At 40.0% G+C, this 22,066-nt stretch overlaps 1 protein-coding gene across 2 annotated transcripts; it reads left to right on the top strand.

Annotated features, from left to right (window-relative positions):
• The first annotated feature begins 856 nt into the window (after positions 1-856).
• On the top strand, positions 857-14,803 carry commd2.L (COMM domain containing 2 L homeolog). Of its 2 annotated transcripts, XM_018261848.2 has the most exons (6): positions 857-1,052; positions 7,059-7,136; positions 9,796-9,878; positions 9,958-10,131; positions 12,490-12,627; positions 13,797-13,927. In XM_018261848.2, the coding sequence occupies exons 1-5, from the start codon at positions 986-988 to the stop codon at positions 12,622-12,624; spliced, it is 537 nt and encodes a 178-aa protein (XP_018117337.1). In that variant the 5' UTR covers positions 857-985; the 3' UTR covers positions 12,625-12,627; positions 13,797-13,927.
• Positions 14,804-22,066: the final 7,263 nt, after the last annotated feature.

The following is a 22,066-nucleotide window of genomic DNA, read 5'->3' as shown; positions in this document are numbered from 1 at the left end:
TTCCTTTTCTCCAGCTCAGGCAAGTTTTTGAAGCCCTAACGATCGGATCGTTGCGTCTATGGCCAGCTTTACTGTCATAATAAATCCTAGTGGTGTAAGATGAGATGAGTATTGCTCAGTGAATGTCTACCCCTGTCTGCCTGCCTACACCATTATTTCATTTTCTCCGTGTATATATATTTCTTTCTGTTCTCTCAGGGGTTTATCGCTTTACCACTATGGGGCAGATGCATCAAGGGTCGAATATCGAGGGTTAATTAACCCTCGATATTTGACTGGGAATGAAAATCCTTCGACTTCGAATATCGAAGTCGAAGGATTTTGCGCAAAAACTGCGATTGAACGATCGAAGGAATAATCGTTCGATCGAACAATTAAATCCTTCAAATCGAACGATTCGAAGGATTTTAATCCAACGATAGAAGGATTATCCTTCGACCAAAAAAACGTAGCCAAGCCTATGGGGACCTTCCCCATAGGCTAACATTGGGTTCGGTAGCTTTTAGGTGGCGAACTAGGGGGTCAAAGTTTTTTCTTAAAGAGACAGTACTTCGACTATCGAATGGTCGAATAGTCGAACTAAAAACGATTTTTAGTTCGAATCCTTCGATTCGAAGTCGTAGTCGAAAGTCGAAGTAGCCCATTCGATGGTCGAAGTAGCCCAAAAAACACTTCGAAATTCGACGTTTTTTTACTTCGAACCCTTCACTCTAAGTTAATGAATTGGCCCCTATATGTCTCCTGGCCCAACAGCAGCTGCATGAAGCCGAAAAACTCACAACAGAATGCAGCCAGCAGATGGAGCCCGTGTACTACAATAGAATGACTGTGGAACCCGTGATCCAGCTAAAAGTTTCCTGTCGGACTCCTTTAAACGGTACACGCTGTCATGTGACTGTCTGTGTCGCTGTTATCCCGTGCTGTGTGTATGTAGCCTGCTGTTCTATCCTTGTGCTAAACTTGCTGGAGAAGCAACTGAGTGATCATGTTGCTGGTACTAAGCGAAGAGCACAGGGAACATCTGCAGATCTTAACTCGGGTGGGCGGCGCCGGTAAGTCACGTGACTGCATTCAATCAGCTGAGCTGCAGCCAGACTCTTTGATGATGATTATGATTTCCCTCTTCCATGGAGCAGCCAGTCAAGTTCTCTTTGCACAAACATGTCAGAGCTGTCACCTGAGCTTTCAGATACCAGTGCAAGAGTAATCTCTTTCCTCTATGCCCCTCTTTCTGAAGTTGAACCCTGGGTGCAGGCTGTGCAGCATACCTCGATTCTGTGTTGTACAATTATATAATCCACACAGGCAGACACTTCCTGGAAAGCTGCATTGCCCAGATTTGAATGTGTTTCTGGTAATAACTTAGGCAAAGGTATTGGTCGGGACCCAAGGTAATAACTTCCCCTACTGATCAGGAAGTCCTTGTTTGCCATAACTTCCCCCAAATCCTGTCCCTAGTTTATTTAATAGAAGGCAGTGCATTGCTCTCTGATCTGACCTGCTATCATGGCTGGATGGAAGGAATGTTTAGCATAAGGATAGTAAACATGCCCCTCAGTATCAAGCATTGAACCTAAGGAAACCAGAGACCCTAGAGAAGTCGGGGAACAGGGACTCCATTCATGAGGTATATGCAGTTATCCCTTAGGACACTTACAGGAGATGTGACAGGCTAATTTAGCAAAAGCAGCATTCACTCCACTGAGGAAAAGCAGAATGGAGTTAGGTGACACCTGCATATGTGTAGGGACCAAAGTCTGGAAAGGGACTCGGTCAGTTCAGCCATGTACTGCAGTGTAAAGGTGGCCATAGACGCAAAGATCTCATCGTACGAATCAAGGATTCGTACGATTTTCGGACCGTGTGTGGAGAGTCCCGACATTTTTCGTCCGGCGGAGATCGGACGTTTGGTCGATCGGACAGGTTTGATTTTGTCCCGACCGTTCCCGCCGGAGCCAATTGCGCTCTCATCGTAATCTGATCGGTTGGCCATAGGGGCGAACGTTCAGATTACCCCCGATAGAGCCATGCCCGTTAGTGGCCTATAGGGGAAAGATCGGCTTGTTTGGCGATGTCGCCAAACTAGCGGATCTTTGCGTCTATGGCCACCTTAAGGCTTGTGCCAGATGTAGAGGATCACTGCTGTTTGATGCCAAAGTGCAAACTCGTGTTTTGGCACTGAAACCCACTGCATCTTCCTGCACCCAAGCCGAGGTGCAGGCTCATTGAGTAGCAGAGGAACGGTTTCTTGGCCTGTGTTTCTCCTGTGGCCGAGATCTGCTACATCTGGCACTAGCCTAATACGGCTGTTTTGTACTTATTTTGCATGTTTAGTACTCCCCCTAATTGTATTAAGAGTGAGGTTAGTCTTAGCCCTGAGAATCTTCTCTGGAGGGATCTATTTCACTAACGAACGTGAAATATGTTAATCATGCCTCTAAGGTAAAAGTAAAGTGCACTCTGGAGAACCACATTCGATTCAGTGTTGTGGTTCTCCAGAGTGCACTTTACTTTTACCTTGGATAAATTGTGGCTTCGACGGTGCCAGTGACTCTGTTGTGCAGAACCTTGATACACTTGGAGTGTGGGACCACCCGACAATCAATAGAATTACCTAATCATGCCTCTACCCTCCTTTTGTATTGGGGGTTGTAATGTAACATACTCTGCCCTCTGCACATTGTTGTAGGCTCGATAATTTTTGTAGGGAAGAAGTACCCACCTACACAACATGGGAGTGCATTGGTAACCCAGATAAGGTAAATATTGATGCTTTTGTGTTTGCTCGGCTAGTGCATTCCAAGAGTTAGCAGCCAATTGCATGTACACACCTGCTGTTTCTATACATTGGCTTAATACACTGTAGCAATAAAAGAGGGGTCTGAATCCCATCACAGACTCATATGCTGTATGTTGTATGCTTGGCATATATTATTATAAGTGACAAAAGCATTTCAGCTGCGAGGAAAAGGGGAGATTGGCAGAAGGGGATCAGTAGCACCTCCTTCTAGTACTGTAGAGATTTTTATGGGTAAGTTCCTCACTAACCATACATTCATTTATGAGCTGCCAGGGGAAAGTTGGAGTGGGGCAGAGTTACTGAGACTGTGCAATTACTGGCTTGAGAATAAGGGCTAAACTCCATGGGAGAATTTGATCACATTTTTATCTGATCTTGTCAAGCAATATCACGCAACAGCACAGGATTTTGTTGGAACCTACAAAATCTGATCCCCATAGTTAGAATGTAAAGTCGGATCAGATCATTTTGGATGGTATAAGTTCTACATCTGGCATTAAATGTATTTCAGTGAGAAATATCAGACACCATCAGCATTTATCCTGTTGGATTAAAGCACAATATGCAGTGTTCCCATCAAACATGCATGTCTCGTCGTATGGAAACTTTTCCATGTAGTTTACACCTCTGATTTTTATATCAGTCCCATTATATTTTGACCCATGCAACTACATCTGACTTGTAGGATGTGATCTGTCAATCTGACACCATCCTACAATATCTCCTGTGTAGCTTAGCTCTAAGGCACAACAGATTTCAGCTATTAGTAAAAACAAAAAGACCACTCCAAGCATCCCTCTAGTACAGCTCCAAGGTTCTCTGCCTCCAGCATCCCAGCCGTAGTAACTAAATAACAAATGCACAAATCAGGCAGCACTCTATATTATTGCAACAGACTGCTAAACAAACCTGCCTGTCGCATTTCGGGAGTAACAGATTGAGATTTCAGCTATTGCCAGCAGATGACAGTGTGACTTAAAACATGCAAGAACAAAAGTGTGAGTTACAAGCCAAAAATTAGCAGTTTAAAATAATTTATTCTTCTACTGTAAAATAAAAGCATATTCAAAGTCATTGAGGAGCTCCAATTCCATAAACGGGTAAAATGCAATAAAGGGCAATGTCACACAATAACATTTTGTCCGTGGTTAAATCTGCGCTACCACAGGTGAGGAATCTCCCAAAAATGACTTACCATAGCATAGCATTAGGAATACCGCAAGAAAAACATATTACTCGCGGGGATCTGGCTTAATTGCAGGAAATTGCCTCCCTTTGCATTTTGCCCATGAATAACCTATCTGTGGTTTTCTACAACTTGTAGGAAAGTATAGTGTGCTACCAATCTTAATTCGGACAACTTTCCCCAGCAAGTAAATTGCTCATCTGACCCTATCTTTAATTATTTCTATGAAATATTCTCCTGTCTGTTGGTCACTATGGCAAACATTTGCTCAAGAAGACAGAACAGAAAGGAAAAGCTTGTGTAAAGTCTTCTTTGTGTTGTGCCTGTATCAGATCTGGAGTTGGGAGCAGTTCCCAGGGAAGGCTGCAGCCATAAAGCAGTGGGGTTGCTTGTACTTGCCATAGAAGATGTATTATTTCTCTTAATTAAACTAAGCACTATGTTTAGTGTGTCTCTTGTCACTGCAGGAGGGCTGGGGGCTTCTGTCTGGTGTTATTTACGAATGAACTGTAAATGTTCCCCACCATGTGACAAACATCAGCCCAATTCACATTAACCCCTTTACTTGCAACCACAAAAGTCCAGATGAAAATGTCATTATGCCAAAATGCAAAACTGAAGCACCTACTGTATTTTATCAATCATGGCCAGGCCACTTAGGGACTCATTTATCACATATAGAACTAGGGAGTCCTGAAGGATCCTGAATCACGTGGGAAAAATTTATACCTTTTTACGTGGGCATTTGGACCTTTATTTTCAACACAAGAATAAAATCGTTCCAGTGTGGAAAATAGATTGTCAAATGCAAAGTGGCAGAAAAGTTATAGTTTTATCTCAGTAAAATATTTTGGATTTTAGGCTTTGAATCTTATATTAAACCTCAGGCACCAAACTAACTGTAGACTATAAGCTCTATGGAGCAGGGACTAATTATGACTAATATTCAGTTTACTTTTGCATGTGATAATGTAAGATTATGTAACAGTAGAATATTGGTTACATTATTTCATATATGGTTATGGGATCTGATATCTAAACTGCTTGAGAATTGGGTTTTTTCTTTCTGTAATTTGGATCACTGTACCTTAAATCTACTAGAAAATCATTTAAGCAATAAATGAACCCAATACTGATAGATTATCTCTTCATTCAAATCAAGTTAAAAGTACTGTTTTAGTCAGTAATGTGAATTATTTGGTTAGAATGGAGTCTATGGGAGATTGACTTCCTGTAATCCAGATTTTCTGGATAAGAGACCCAATACAATACTTAAGATGGCCTTCATAATCCATTCATACAGTCCAAGGATGGCCAAAATGACTTATTTTCTTTCATGAAGGGCTGCATACTTTAATTTCAGATTTATGTATCTTATTTTGTATTATGGGACTTTTTATACATGTTGGTAAAAATGTATTTAAAGGACCAATAACACCAAAAAAATTGTTTTAAAGTAATAAAAATATAATGCAGTGTTGCCCTGCACTAGTAAGGGTTAGTCCACACGAGGAGATTCGGGGAGATTTTGTTGCCTGGCGACTAATCGCCTCGTCTTTTGACAAAATCTCCCCGAATCTCCTTGTGTGGCCTTACCCTTAGACTGCTGTGTTTGCTTCAGAAACACTACTATTGTTTATATAAATAAGCTGCTGTGTAGCCAAGGGAGCAGCTATTCAAAGGAGAAAAGGTCAAGTTACACAGCAGGTAGCAGATAAGCCCTGTAAAACATAATGTTATCTGTTATCCATTATTTCGAGGATTCGTACGATTTGCGGACCGGAGAGTCCCGTCATTTTTCGTCCGGCGGAGATCAGTCGTTTGGTCGATCGGACAGGTTAAAAGATTTCTGTTGGCTGCGGGTGATATCTCTGCATGTATTGACGATCGTACGAGCTAGTGACAGAGAGAGACTATCACTAGCTTTGGTCGGACATAACTTTCGTACGATTGCGGTCAGGGGCAGAACATCGCCTGATCTTTTGTACTTTATTTGATCGGAATGGTTAGTGGCAGGTCGGGAGATGGGGAAGTCCGATCGTACGTTGATTGCGTCTGTGGCCTGCTTAAGTTAGACTGTTAATGGCCTCTTATCAGCAGGCTACTCTCTGGTTTCTAGAATTGGTAAACTTCAAATAAAGGGGCCAATAATTAAACATATTCTGGATCTGTTGTTGTTGTTGTGTCCTTTTGATCATTGCTTTGCAAACACTGAAAAATAGGAAACTTATTTGGAAAAGGATAATGGCCTTCCTAGTTCTGTTATCTTTCTTCACATTTATAACACTACCATAAAGGGCCAGATGTATTAAGACTCGAATAGTAAATTCCAATTTTCTAAAAAAAAAAATTTGTATCAAAATTCACACATTTGAATTTTAATCTCTCAGTTCCAATGTGAGATTTTTCACACCTCGCCAATGGAAACAGTCCTAATTCAATATTCGCCACCTAAAACCTGCCGAGTTCATGTACAAGTCAATGGCAGAGCGTTGAGCCATTTCGAGAGGTTAATAGCCTTCCTGACATTCAAGTTTTCGTTTTTTTCTGAGAAAAACTCCATTAGTACAATTCTAATATGATTAGAATTTTTGGGTCGGAACTATTCGATCAATCTAATTTTTCTTAAATACAAAAAATTGACATGAATTTGAAATTCAACCTTTGATAAATGGGCCTCCCCATGTCAGTTTTACTGGCCTTACCAGTTAAATATAGTCCAGGTGGCAACCATATGTCTGGGGTTAGTAGGTACTCCAGAAAACCTGCCAATCACAGGAGACCATGATGAATGCATAAAAATGGGATGCAAGCCTGTTATACTGACTATGTCAGTACAGTTAAAGCGTTATAGAATTTCTCAATTCGTTTTCATACCAAATCTGTAGTACCTACCATAGTTTCCAGTTTTCACCATTTGGTAATTTGCAAGCGATAAAAGGCTTAATTAAATTCCACAGCATCCTAAAACCATTGTGTTTTGCCATCAGTTACAAAGATGGAGCGTTTTTTATATTGAGACGGTCATTTCTAAAAAGCACTAGCAGCCATGTTTATTTCACTTTTTTTCAGTTGTTGGTGAATTTGGTCGCATTGCTATAGAATTTTTAAGAAGAGGTTCCAATCCCAAAGTCTATGAAGGAGCTGCAAGTAAGTATAAGGAGAGTTTGGGAACACATTAATAAAATGTCTGGATTAGACTACTGTAAATGTGGAAATTATTTAAAATACCCCTTCCAATAAATTTAATTTATTGTTAAATTAAATTAAATGATAGATCTCTAAGGTCCTGTGGGTATGAGGTCTATATGAGTAACCTTGTGCATTATCAATTTAATTAATCTTGCAAGAGTTTATTGCCATCTGCACTTTAATCCCATCATTGTTAATCCCATGTAGTTTTATTTACTGTTCATCTCTATAGAAATGGTGCTCAGACTTGTTCATTTAAATCTAATTAATCTTCCTATTTTAAATATGATACTTAATGGTAGAGTAAAATAACTTGTAGAGAATTACAGCCATGTTAAATGTCTATGATATTGGAGTAATTCCTTATTTTGCATTTCTTTAAAAATCACAATGACCTGCCAATTGCTTAAATGTAGTCTGGGCCTCTTAACAGTGTCAATAATCACTTTAGCTTTTAGCTGGATGCCTGATACAGGCTAAACACCTATACGTGATTTTCCAAGGATACAGTTCAAGGTTTTTTCATTTCTGTGTTCTATATTTGACATCTCTGAGTCAACTAAAGGCATTGCATTAGCCTTAGAGATATTTTTTGCTGTAATTATTCTCAATACATTTCAAATGTCAGATTTAGTTTTATGTCCTCTTTCTGCATTGCCTATGTGCAAGATTAGGGGAACTTTGCTGTCCTTCCTATGCCTGCTTTCTGTTATTACAGATTCCTTTGGTTCTATTCTAAACATATATATTTCAGATCATGCCTTAGCCACTAAGCTTAAGATGTTCAAGGTGTGGATATCCAGCTTCTTTTGTACCTCCTGGCATCCACACGAGAGGCTATAGCTACAGTTTTCATTGACTTATAATTGGAAAGCCATAAATGAAAGAGAATTATAACTAAAATTGAGCAGAAGGCTTTGGGAAGGGATAGGGTGGTTTATGGGATTAAGAAGTAAAATAATATTTTCTAGGGAATGGAAAAAAAAGGCATATGGTTATACAGTATTCTCTTAGTATTTCCATGAGTGTACTGTGATGGCATAATAATATAAAGTCACTGCACCTTTTGGTTTAAATTTCAGGTGCTTTCAAAACACCTGGTATCTAATGAAAGGGAGGAAATCACCTGTCTTACCCTCATCACTATTAATACATTTCTTAAATCCTTTAATATTTAGAAAGAGGGCTCAGCATATGTGGATAGTTTTGGCTGGCCTTTCTGCTCCAGCTGGTGGCATCTAGATATCTGTTCATATTGAAGGCTGTATTCCATAAAATCATAGAAGTAGCTTCCTATCAGCAGAGAGACAATGAAAGAGGCTTAACGGTGGAAAGCATTTATGTTCTCTACGAAACAAAGTATATTGTCATTACAAAGTAAGAGTAATTGATATACTCTTGCACCAGCAATGAAAATCCTTTAAAGGAACAGTTCAGTGTAAAAAATAAAAACTAGGTAAATAGATAGGCTGTGCAAAATAAAAAAATATTTCTAATATAATTAGTTAGCCAAAAATGTAATGTATAAAGGCTGGAGTGAGTGGATGTCTAACATCATAGCCAGAACACTATACAGATATCACCCCCTCCCTTTCCCCCCCCCAGCAGCCAAACAACAGAACAATGGGAAGGTAACCAGATAACAGCCCCCTAACACAAGATAACAGCTCCTTGGTAGATCTAAGAACAACACTCAATAGTAAAAACCCATGTCTCACTGAGACACATTCAGTTACACTGAGAAGGAAAAACAGCAGTGTGCCAGAAAGCATTTCTCTCCTAAAGTACAGGCACAAGTCACATGACCAGGGGCAGCTGGGAAATAGACAAAATGTCTAGCCCCATGTCAGATTTCAAAATTGAATATAAAAAACTCTGTTTGCTCTTTTGAGAAATGGATTTCAGTGCAGAATTCTGCTGGAGCAGCACTATTAACTGATGCGTTTTGAAAAAAAACATGTTTTCCGATGACAGGATCCCTTTAAGGGCACAATATGGGACATAACTGTTCAGCGAGTTTGCAATTGATCCTTAGCATGCAGCTCAGATTCAAAAGCAGTTAGTTATCAGAGAGAGCTGCAAAGCAGGAAGTATGGTTCTGGCTATTATGTTAGACATCCAGTTACCCCAGCCTTTATACATTACATTTTAGGCTAACTATATTAGAAACATTTTTTAATTTTGCACAGCCTCTCTGTTTACCCAGGTTTTATTTTTATACTGAACAGTTCCTTTAAAGTGAATAAATAATGTATATTCTTGTTCTTGTATTTCTAATGGTTGTCCCTTCAAGGTAGAGTTTGGATGGCAGAAATAATATAATGTTCCAGCCATGAGAAAGTTTATTTTTATGTATTTAAAAAAAAAAACATATAATGAAAGCTGGCTTGTTGATACTGTATTACATTCACAGTAAGTATGACCTGACAACATTTTTTTTTTTTGATTCAGGGAACATTAATGCAAAAGCATTTATAAATTGCCACCACTAGTGGGGATAGGCAGATACAGCAAAATGACATATTTTTCTTAAGGATGTCTCTCCTATTTTTCCTTTATGGTTTGTAATTGACCCCTCTTATCTGTGCATGACTTCTACCCCTTGTGTCCTTACCAGGGAAGCTAGAGGTTAGCAGCACCACAATTCAGCAAGCTGTCGAGGGGCTCACCTATCTGCTCTGTGAGAGCTCTAAGCTTATGGTAAGTGATGACCAGATCTGAAAAGTTCTGTTTGTTTTGCGTCATGCAGACACATTAGTATTCTATTCTGCATCCACAGATATCAGAGTTCGATTTCCAGCACTCTGTCCTTGTTTTGGGTTTCCCAGAAGAAATCAATAAAGTTCTCCTTCAGTTGTATTTGGACAACAGGAAAGAGATATGCCAAATTTTGACAGAACTGGAGCCAGATCTTTCTCACTATCATAATATGGAATGGCGCTTGGATGTTCAGGTACTGTGCTTGCTACATAGTGATATTCTGGAAATATGGCAGCTGTTAAGATCCATTATTATAAAACGTTCATATCCTAATTTTTCATCATATTCCAAGAAAACACTCACCAGTGTATCTAATTCTGATTCAAGAGTGGCATTTAGGGCTAGACAGAATACAAACAAAGCATGGACATCTCTAGAGGTGCTCTGCTCCCCAAAGACCACAGATGTGAAACAGCCATATTTGAGCTGAGATACATTTCAGGGATGTACATTAGTGATGTGCAGGCCAGAGCCTGTAGGTTGGGTGGGTTCAGGCCGACACTCTCACAAACTATTCAGGCCGCAGTTGGAGTTGGGCCGATCGCTTTCTGCTGCCCTTGCTGGCCTTCCCGTCCACAACCTTGCTGTGCCCCACTTCTGTGTTTGGCAGTGTCTATTTATAGACATGCACCGCATCCGTCCCCTCTTTGACGTCATAGATGGGGGGCAGGTCGTGCACGGGTATATAAGCACACACAGAGCAGGTCTTAGAGAGTCGGTTTAAGGTGGCCACAGCATAATGTCTACAGCATAATAAGACTGGTAAATTAATTATATACTTAAAGGAAAACTATACCCCCAAAATGAATACTTAAGCACCAGATAGTTTACATCATATTAAGTGGCATATTAAAGAATCTTAAAAAACTGTATATATTTAAGTAAATCTTGCCCTTTTACACCTCTTGCCTTGAGCCACCATTATGTGATGGTCTTTTTGCTGCCTCAGAGATCACCGGACCAGAAATACTACTGTAACAGGAAGAAGTGTGGAAGCAAAAGAATTCTGTCTGTTAATTGGCTCATGTGATCTAACAAGTATGGTTTGTTGGTATGTTTGTGTGCAGAGTGAATCCTATGATCCCAGGGGGCGGCCCTTATTTTTTAAAATGACAATTTTCTATTTATGATTACCCAATGGCACATACTACTAGAAAAGTATATTATTATGAAAATGGTTTATTTACATGAAGCAGGGTTTTACATATGAGCTGTTTCATGCAATATCATTTTATAGAGACCAACATTGTTCCAGGGGTATAGTTCTCCTTTAAAATGTGAAAATCTTTGTTAGAGCCTACTATTTGTACAACCCCACCACTGAGACACCTGTGAATTCAGCAGGAACTTTTCACTGGTTAAATGTTCATCATTGGGGACATACTGAATTGTTATTCTCTGTTACTAGCCATAGAATGCTTTGCAATAATGTGTGTAACAGCCTATCACATTAAACCTAGTGAGATCCTGCCGGCTTGCTTGCTGAAATAGCTCCTGGACGAACACTGCCACTGCCCGAATTCTACTCCACTGGCTTTTAACTGGCACATTGGTTTCAAATATTCTTTAAACTTAAATCAGATTAATTGTGTGGGCCAGTAAAATAGTAATAATCATTTCATAGTTCTGGCTAAACACACGTCTCTCTTTTGGGAACATGTTGCCAATCATGTCTGCGAGCTACATCTTTCTAAAAATATCCCATCACATGTCTGCAGTGTGACAGATTCCTGGTGCCTTCCTTTTGTTCCACTGACCAACTGAACCTCAGGAGGCTTTAGCCTGATGCACTCATAAATATTGGATGATGACTTTAGTGGAGAACTAAACCCTAAAAATTAATATAGCTAGTAAAGCCATGTTTTATATACTGAACTTTTTGAACCAGCCTAAAGGTTTAGCATCTCTACAGTAGTAATGATCTAGGCCTTCAAAGTTTCCCATTTTGGATTTTGTTAAGAGTGTCAATGACAGACAACAGGGTCAGTGTGATTTGAGCAGCTGTTGGGAAGCTAAGCTTAGAGATCGTCACAAATCATCAAGCAGAAAATGAAGCTTACATGTCAAATAAGCTGATGCTATAGGGCTGATTATTAAATTCTGATACTATTGTGCTGGTTGCTAAGCAGCCATGTACCAAAAATGTGAATAATTTACTAATCAACCCTTTATTGTGATATATATGCAGTATATTGTGCTTGGTCCCTAAGCTCAGTAACCAACAGCCACACAAAGCATTTGCAGTGAATTAGCAGAAAAGAAGATGGGAAGCTACAGGGGAATTTTGGAGGCATGGATCTTTACTGCTAAAGGGTTGTGGTTCTGGTATAGAAGCTGGTAATGTACAATGTTTCTGCCCTACTTTAGTTAATGGTAAATTCTTCTTTAACACTGTTATTTTGTACTAATTAAATTGCACAAGTGATTTTCATGTATCAGTATATAGAATAATGAGAGGCGCTGTTTTGCTTTCTGTGAAGCCCTCCCTATAATTTGGCCTAAATTGATAGATTTACGAGACCCATCACATGCTTTTCAAATTTCCTTGCAGCTTTTTACCTGTACACAACAAGGCAAGGATCAAAGAAAAAACCCAAAACACAGAATCAATGACTTTAATAAGGCCCTTGATGCATTCACTGCTGAACTGATTAAATATGAAATCGAAGCAAACATGTACTTATAACTGGTAATGATATAAAAAAAATTTTTTTAACTGGGTGATTCTTAGAGCCAACCTTCCTACAAGTGTTTGTTTAGCTTTGAGGTGGAATAAGAAGAATTTTGGGATAATGCCTGTGTCTGCCAGTAGGCATATACAAAAACTCCTGGGCTTTTTATTCAGTGGAATAAGTGACCTTTTTGGGAAGGCTTTATAATGTTAATGGAGCATCCCTTACTCTATATCTTGGGGTTTGGGTAGGAGAAGACTTCAAGATACACTGGCATTTGAATTCAGCTCTGTGAAATGTGTCTGAACTATAACATGTATGTAATGACGGACCTGGAGATTGTTATATGATAACACTGTGCCATTATCTCAACTCCCATTAATTTCTTGATCTGCCCCAGACCAGCCGATGTATGCTTTAGTAAAATGTGACCAAACAAATTGGCACATCCCACCCTAGTGAATATAGGTTTCCATACAGTTGTCTGTAAACAAGCACAGATAAAGCAATAGATCCAAGTGCACCTGGTGGTGATTGGAGATCTCTGTGCTTTTGGGATAATTAGCACAAATGTTTATGGCAGCTGCTGGAACAGGTTTCTGGATATATTAATAACACTTTATTGTAACATTACTACATCTCGCGGCAGGGTAACCTTTGGTCCTGGAGGACCCATGCCTGCCTAGATAATGAGTTCTAGATGATTAACCTCAATAGTGTATTTCTCCACTAAACATTTTACTGTAGCATTCTGTAGCTACAAGGTTATACAGTATAAATACACAGCTATGTTTTATTTATATAATGGACATTCTACATAAGTGCTCTCCACTTGTGTCATAACTATAATAAATGAGCCCTTTTGTCTCTAAGCATCTAAAGTAGCTGCTATTCAAATCTTCATTGAAGTTACACTCTAACCTACCTGCATCAATCCTGGTTGTGTTCTCTCATGCATAAATCTAATTGTGCCAGCCTCGTAGGTAAAAAATCCATTGCAATCAGATGTTTGTGTTCCTAAACTCTACCACCGCCTGTCTAATTCCATAAAAAGGACTTTATTTCACTGCTTTTTAAAAATCTTACTTCTGATAAATTAATTTCAACTGTCTAAAAAGGTCTAAAAAGCAGTTGTCAGAGGCCCCAACTTATTTCTAGGTTTAATGTCTTTCTCCTTTGCCGTTAGCTTGCAAGCAGAAGTCTGAGACATCAGATCAAGCCCACCATCACCATGAAACTGCACCTAAAGCAAAACCAGGAGCTGAGCACTCAAGTGTTGCAGACCGACCCCGCAACTTTGCTGCATCTCATTCAGGAACTTGAACAAGCACTTGCTGAAATGAAGACCAACCACTGTCGGAGAATAGTACGCAATATTAAATAGAGAAATTGGTGATTTAATTGTCATTCACTCCTGCAAGACCCATATTTGTTTTATAGATGACTTCAACTTTACAAAATAATTCATTTAAAGTTTTCATATAGATGAAGATGAAAATTCCATATTCTGCTGTGAGTGTAAGAGAAAACCTACACATATATATGAACATTTACACACACACACATTCTTTAGCTGGTCCCTTCCCTTTGATATATATGTGTATAACTTCTGGCAGTAATGTAGAAGTGGGGTCCAGCCCAAGAAGGGCAGTTTCAGTTACACGGGAGGAGCTAGGGTTTGACATAAGGCCAAGTTCCGCAGCCGTATCGCTTGAGCTAAAGTTCTGGGCCAGTATAATTCTGTGCTTTGTAAGTAACGTGACCCCTGTGGATGTGTTCCTGCAGTGAAATAGGGAGTATCGTTGTATTCTATAAGCTGGATAGTATTCGCCCTTTTGCATAGTTACTTTTGTATATGCTTCATTGGGCATTTTTGTGCAAACACAATTCCTCTTAAGGACAATAGATTCCTGGTTAGTTTCAATGCCCACAGGTTTGTCACGGATGCATTTCATATTTACTTTTATATCAGACCAATAAGTGACAGTTATATTTCTCTCGAAAACTGTGTGTGTGTTGGTTATTGATAAATAGCATTGTACATTATATTTCTTAATTACACACTGTATTATCAAAAGGCGCCATTTACAAACATGTACTGTGCACTGATTTGTGTATATATGCATTTTTGTCAATAATAATATACATTTTGTTTTGTTTTTGCTTTGATAAAAAGATTTTTCATCAACTTGATATGGTTAATGTGTGGGATATTATATAGTCGCCTAATACTGCTATTTGGCTGTGTGCATGTATGTCCAAACTGTTCCAATAGACTTTACATGTTGTTTTGATCAGTCTGTGAGAGCATGGCCAATGAGGTTCTTTACCAGCTTAACAACCACAACCATGCACCGAATACAAGAGTGTAAATGCTACTGACTGTACATCTCTCATGTATTTCCCTTCCTCTAATACATTTTAGATAGTGTTGGTCTATAGCAGGGGCGCTGCTGCCATGAGGTGAGTTGAGAAACCTGCCTCAGTTACCCACAGTAACCTGCAATTTACCAGGGGCGCAAAAAAGCTAATCCTGGTAAATTTAAGAGCCAAATTTCCAATTCTTAAACCAGAACATTTGGCTCTTCTTGTGCAGAGAGTACTATAGCAATGTGCGACATGCAGGAGCCATCTAAGACGGCAAGGAGGAGAATCGCCCCCGTTTTTCATACTCCAGTGCTAGAATGGATACAAACATCCTGCTATATTAAAGCGATACCATTTATTAAAATCATAGGAATGTGTCCATATCTAGGAGTTGCTGCACGCCGAATAGTTTCCACTAAAAGCCCCCCCCAGCCCCACAAACCTTCCTTAAAGGAAAACTATACCCCAAGAATGAATACTTAAGCAACAGATAGTTTATATCAAATTGAATGACATATTTACGAATCTTACCAAACTGGAATATACATTTACATATATATTGCCCTTTTACATCTCTTGCCTTGAACCACCATTCCGTGACTCTATCTGTGCTGCCTCAGAGATCACCTGACCAGAAATACTACAACACTAACTGTAACAGGAAGAAGTGAGGAAGCAAAAGGCAGAACTCTGTCTGTTAATTGGCTCATGTGACCTTACATGTGGTTTGTATGTGTACACAGTGAATCTTACGATCTCAGGGGATGGCCCTTATTTTTTAAAATGGCAATTTTCTATTTATGAATACCCAATGGCACATACTACTAAAAAAGTATATTATTATGATAATGGTTCATTTACATGAAGCAGGGTTTTACACATGAGCTGTTTTACTCAGTATCTTTTAATAGAGACCTACATTGTTTGGGGGGTATAGTTTTCCTTTAAGCCAACCCTCCGCAACTGCTAAATGATCTTCTGCATTGCTTCAGTGACGCTGGGCTGGGGGCAGCGCGATCCTTCCATATCCTAATTACAAATGAAACTAGGACTTCAGCCTATGGAAGGATCGCCCCAGCCCAGCGTCACTGAAGCAATGGAGAAGATTCATTAGCAGTGTCAGAGGGTCAGCTTCACAAAGGTTCGCGGAGCTGGGGGCGGCTTTGGGGGCTCTTTTAGTAGAAACTAGTGCAAAACCTCCTTGATATGGACACGTTCATATGATTTTTATAGGAATGTGTCCGTATTGCTTTAAATCTGCCTGGAAATCATTTTCAGATGAGGAGGGAGTTAGGATCTTTTAGAGAAATATCTTTTCACCAAACTACATGTTAAAGGATAAGGAAAGCTCTTTTTACTTGGGGGGGTGCCGAAAGTTAGGCACCCCCAAGTGATCGCATGTACTTACCTGAAACCCCGGGCCGGTGCTCCTATCAGCAAAAAACTACACAGACCCGGGGTTCTTCCAGTGAGCAGCACAGTTCGATCGGCTTCCGGCTCCTTCTTTCTTTGCACAGGTGCACATGTGCAGTACCGCAAAAAGCCGAACTCGAAAAAGCCAAGTATTTCGTTCTACTGCACATGCGTCTGCTCTGGGAAATTGGAAGCGCGAACAAGCAGGAAGAAGATCGCTCTGTGGTACTCGCTGGAAGAATCCTGGGCTGGTGCAGTTATTTACTGAAAGGAGCACCGGCCCTGGGTTTCAGGTAAGTACATGCAATCACTTGGGGGTGTAAAAATACCTTTCCTTCTCCTTTAATGTCATGTCTGGATATTGTGCAAAGCTATGTATTGCGTATATGAGATGCTTGACAAAGGGGCGTGGCCCCGAAACGTTGCACCTGCACTGCATTAAAAAATTGCAAGGGCTTGCCCTGCAGCTAAAAATCCTGTGTGCCAGTGAAAATCTTTTCTATGGAATTTTGAGGTGGCCGAAGCCTCTATCGTTGTGCACCAGGTGATTAATACATGAAGGGTGGTGTTGGTGTGCGGTTAACCGAAACTCCTTGATTGCGTATATGAGTAGCAGTAGGGGGCAGACACGTGCGGTGCTGAAGCTGCTCCAGGCATCCTGTGTATGCTACATTCTAATCTGGAAATATTTGTCACAAATGCTGTTATATCCTTCAACACGGTGAAGTGCTTTACTAACATATTAGACCACCTGTGTTTTGCTGATCTCCTTGAAGTTGTAAACATTCTACATTTTATTTTATGATGATATACGCTAATAAGGCTTTCTTAGTAAAGGAGAGAATAGCCAGAGAGCACAATTTCTTGCTTTAAAAGGTTTTCAATTTGTTTTGCAGAAAATCCTGCACATGTTTCGGCTACAACTGCCTTCATCAGGTGCACGATTTTCTGCAAAATAAAATGAAAACCTTTTAAAGCAAGAAATTGTGCTCTCCGGCTATTCCCTCCTTTACTTGGAATCTTTGCACTCCGGCACGGGGGTCTGCGGCTCGTTGAGAAGCACTGAATACACAGAGGACTACTATAAGGACAACTCCGTATCTAATCTAATAAGGCTTTCTTGCCATGGTGCTCTTGCAAAGAAAAGTGGTCAAAATGCACTCTAATAACCTGTTTATCTAGCAATACCTGAGAAACGATTTGCCTGTGATATCAGCTATAACAAGGTGACACTTCATTGAGCATTCCTTTGTTGTGTCCACCGGTCGTCACTAGAGTCTATCACACACAGCAGATATCGGTGCCAAAATGTGTACTCTCGAATTTCGGCACCGTAATCCACTGTGTGTGCCAGCACCTGGATTCATTACGTCGACCCCAGGGCAGGCACTCACAGCAGATTTCGGTGTCGAAAGAATGATCAGATTCTCGGCCTGCGTTTCTCTGCTCTCATTACATCTGGCAGTACCTTTAGGCAGGCATTTACACTGCTTTGCTATGGGAACAGGTGACCAATCATGACTGATGTGTTGACTGCCGCTGTCCACTGCAAAAAGTGTCATAACCCCTAATATGTTTTAGGGCCACCTGTCTATTGTCAGTGCCAAGTGTTTTTTATACAGTGAGCCAATTACTAAACCTGCACCGTTGAACTGTAAGAATATCAATCCCTGTATATCCTGGTGGCTTTACACAAATAAGAATATTCATACTTATTGCTCTGCTACGTCTAACTGTACACAGGCCAATTTGGCCAACACGGTGCACTGTAGATGAAATTTGCAAACCTGCTGATCCCCAAAAGACCAATATACATAGTACATGAACTGCAGGCCACCATACACACTTTGTTTCTATTGATCGTATCTGTTTATTGTGTATCTGTATATTGCCAACTTAAAGGACAAGGAAAGCCCAACAAACATGTCTCATAGGAAAAGCCTTAATAAAATAAGTTATGCAGTGCTGCTGAATTATGTAAGATGCCATCCGTTTTCACGTTGCAGAAGCTTGTTTCCAAAATTAGAGCGGACTACTTGAAGAGCAATTACCCATAAAGCAGCGCTCTGTAGCAAAGGCAAGACCATGATTCAGCTTTCAAATGTACGCGTCAAGCCCCCTGAATGCCTGCCTTCAAAAGTAATTCAAATTGCATACAGTGTCCGGTTGCTATAGCCTTAATAAAGGGAGTATAGCAAAGGAGAGAGAAACATGGCAGCGGCAATCACTACTGCAACAAACAATTTTATAAAGTGATAATTAAGTGAAGGGAGTACTACTTAGACAAAATAAGTTAGCGACTCACTTCAGTAAAAGGATGTCTATCATATGGGCAAACAGTCAAACCAAGGCATGCCTTGTCCTTTAAGGGCTAGAAGATTAGTTGCACATGATAAATCTCCTCTTTCAAGGGCAATTAATCTCCTACAAGTGTTTTTACACTGGCAATAATGTGGGGATTTATTGCAGGTGACTAATCTCCTAGTGTACTATTAGCCAGAATTATTTTTCTCTTCTACTTACAATGCTAAATCAGAAAGAGAGAGAGCAGCATGAATGTAAATGAGAGCCTTCCATATATATATATCATAGTTGATCATGCCCTGTGCAGAAGCAATCTGATCAATATCTCGAATCCCTGCCACAAAGCAAGGCAGAACTGCTGTTTCTTGCAATAATCAATATAGAAATAGTACTGGTGTGGGACCTGTAATCAGAATGCTCAGGACCTGGGGATAAGGGATCGTGTAATATACTTAAACCCCCATATGTAATAAAATGCACTAAGTGTGTCCAGTAGCAGAACCTATAGCAACCAATAAGATATTTGCTATTAAACAGGTGACCAGTAAATCCTACCTGCTGATTGGTTGCTGTGTGTTACTGCTCCTGGGCAAACTTAGTGTTTTATATCACGTAAACCCCTATGTCTACTAAAAAAATCATTTAAACACAACACAACAGGATTATTTGCCCCACCAATAAGGATTAATTATATCAATACTATTATTATATTATATTTCCAAACTTTATTGCTTTGCCAGATATTACACTACGTTTTAGGGGGGAGGGTAACTCTGCTTACAGTATACCTTTAAGTGCTAGGCAATGCATTTTTTCCTACAGGACACAACAGAATCAGTGATGGCAAGTAATTCAATCTCAGATTCGTGGGTTCTAACATCTGTGGCTTTTAAAGAATTAAAGGAGAAGGAAAGTCGTCTTTCACTTGGGGGTGCCAAATGTTAGGCACCCCAAGTGATTGTATTTACTTACCTGAAACCCCAGGCCGGTGCTCCTATCAGCAGAAAACTGCACCGGGCCTGGGTTATACCAGTGAGCACCACAAAGCATCCGCTTTTGGCTTCTTCTTTCTTCGAATTTCTCACGGTAGACGCATGCACAGTAGAACGAAATAGCCGACTTTTTAGTTAAAGTTTGGTTTTTCACTCTAATACACATATGCAGCCTCACAAAGAAAGAAGAATCCGGAAGATGGCTCTGTGGTGCTCAATGGAAGAACCCCTGGGCGGTGCAGTTTTCTGCTGGCAGGGTTTCAGGTAAGTAAATACAATAAGTTGGGGGTGCCTACCATTTGGCACCCCAAGTGCAAGACGACTTTCCTTCTCCGTTAAACAAGTTGCAAGGGACCTGTAGGTTCATCCAGAATATGGGTTAGAGTTAGTAAAAACCACACCACTGAAAGCATCTAAAGTGAGACCATTCGCCATTGGCCTAAATCGTCTTTTCACTATATTTTGACAGCCGTTGAAAGCCATCTGCAAGGCCAGGGCATGAGACTTGTGCAGCAACATTTGCTGACCTTTGTAAGGAAGACAACAATTGCTGTTGCTGTCAGAGCCAGTTGGCAAGAAGGATAGGTAACACTGGATAAAAATACTTCTCACAAGGTCTGCTGCTTGCATGTGTTCAAACTCAGCTGTTCCCATCTCCAGAACATCATATTCCAACTGATAAAAACCCTCCCAAAGCATTAAGTACTTTACCTATAAAGAGATATACAGTATATTTTACTTATGAGTTTAACTTGTAGCCTGTTTATGCAAAACCCTTCAAAGGTTAGACACTGCTTTATACTCTTGTGTTCCTTATTGGTTTATACAGGTATGAAATCCCTTATTGGAAAATCCAGAAAGCACTGGATTACAGGAATGCCACCTCCCATAGAAGAAATTAAGATAACTAACTGTTTACATTTTTATCTGGCTTCAAATGTCACACTTGCCCATTAAACCAACATACTTTAGCTTCAGGGTGAAGCTGCTTTCTTATTGCTGGAATCAGTGACCCGAGTAACCAGAAATCCAAAATAGAAGAATTGTTGGTGGTCTGGTCTATACAATTTGATGAAGTAGTATGTTCCACTTCCATAAACGTTGCTCTATGCTAACAACTCCACTATGCCAGTAAATCAAAAAAAACTTTTTTTTCCAGGTTGTGGTTACACGACATGTTTCAGGTCAATAGCCTTTATCAGGTGTATAAAGACCATTACCATGTGCTCGGATTTATATCTAAAAATTACCTGTAACACAATTACACCGAGGGCATTCTGGGTAATCAACATGTAGGGGCCGATTTACTAAGCTTTAGTGAATAATTCGAATGCAAAAATATTCGAATTTCAAAGTATTTTTTTGGGTACTTCGACCATCGAATTGGTCTAATGATCGATCTAATGATTCGAATGATTAGAAGCAAAAATCGTTTCACTATTCAACCATTAGATAATCTAAGTACTGTCTCTTTAAAAAAAACTTTGACTTCATACTTCGCCACTTTAAACCTACCGAAGTGCAATGTTAGCCTATGGGAACCTTCCAGAGCACTTTTCTATGTTTTTTTTTGATCTAATAAAAATCATTCGATCGATCGCTTAAAATCGTTCGATTTTTATTCGATCGTTCGATCGAAGCTTTTGCGCTAAAATCCTTCGAATTCGATATTCGAAGGATTTTACTTTGAGGGTCGAATTCGAGGGTTTTTTAACCCTCGAAATTCGACCCTTGATAAATCTGCCCCGTAGTGTAACCACAACCAGACCAGATACTTCTGCTGGATTTCTTCTTTTTTTGATTTATCCAAGTAATCAGAAGGCTGAAGAGAAAATCAGAAAAGAGAAACAGCTGCATTGTTTATGTTAATGAGTAAAATGCTGGTGATGCGTGAAGGACATCTACTGAGATCTGTTGGCTTAACTGGCCTTTGGTGTCACCATACTTGGTTAAGTAACATTTCCAGTGCAATGTAGTTTTCCCAGCAGCATGGTGCATTGCACTGTATTCTCTTATTTGTCTTTGCAGCCTCCATTCCTCTTCCATCAATACAGTATTATTCCTTAAATCTGCCTTATCGTGATTTTTGGCCCCTAGCCTGGTTTTACAGCAAAATACCAGCTATCTGACATTAAGGATAGTGCTACATGGAGCAGTTTGGGGCATTGGATTTCCTCACATATAAACTTGTATTGGACTGGGTGTCCAAGGCCCACCAGGGCTGCTGCCCCAGGGGCTCCCCCATTGGCTTAAGGCCCCATCTGCCACCCAATCACTCACCCACTCCCCCAGCAACCGGCGGAGTGAAGGCAGTGGGGGAGAAGCATAATTACGGGCAGGTCTGAACTGGGAGTCAAAATAGGCCCTGGCATTACAAGTA

Source organism: Xenopus laevis, chromosome 5L, assembly GCF_017654675.1.
Source record: "Xenopus laevis strain J_2021 chromosome 5L, Xenopus_laevis_v10.1, whole genome shotgun sequence".
NCBI lineage: Eukaryota > Metazoa > Chordata > Amphibia > Anura > Pipidae > Xenopus > Xenopus laevis.
This window is presented reverse-complemented; position numbering and strand designations above follow the sequence as displayed.

Bases quoted from the DNA above. Each gene is read 5' to 3' on its own strand.
- commd2.L (XM_018261848.2), top strand. From the start codon at position 986: ATGTTGCTGGTACTAAGCGAAGAGCACAGGGAACATCTGCAGATCTTA. The intron at 1,053-7,058 runs GTAAGTCACGTG...ACTTTTTTTCAG, and splicing joins AACTCGGGTGGGCGGCGCCG to TTGTTGGTGAATTTGGTCGC. The intron at 9,879-9,957 runs GTAAGTGATGAC...CTGCATCCACAG, and splicing joins GTGAGAGCTCTAAGCTTATG to ATATCAGAGTTCGATTTCCA.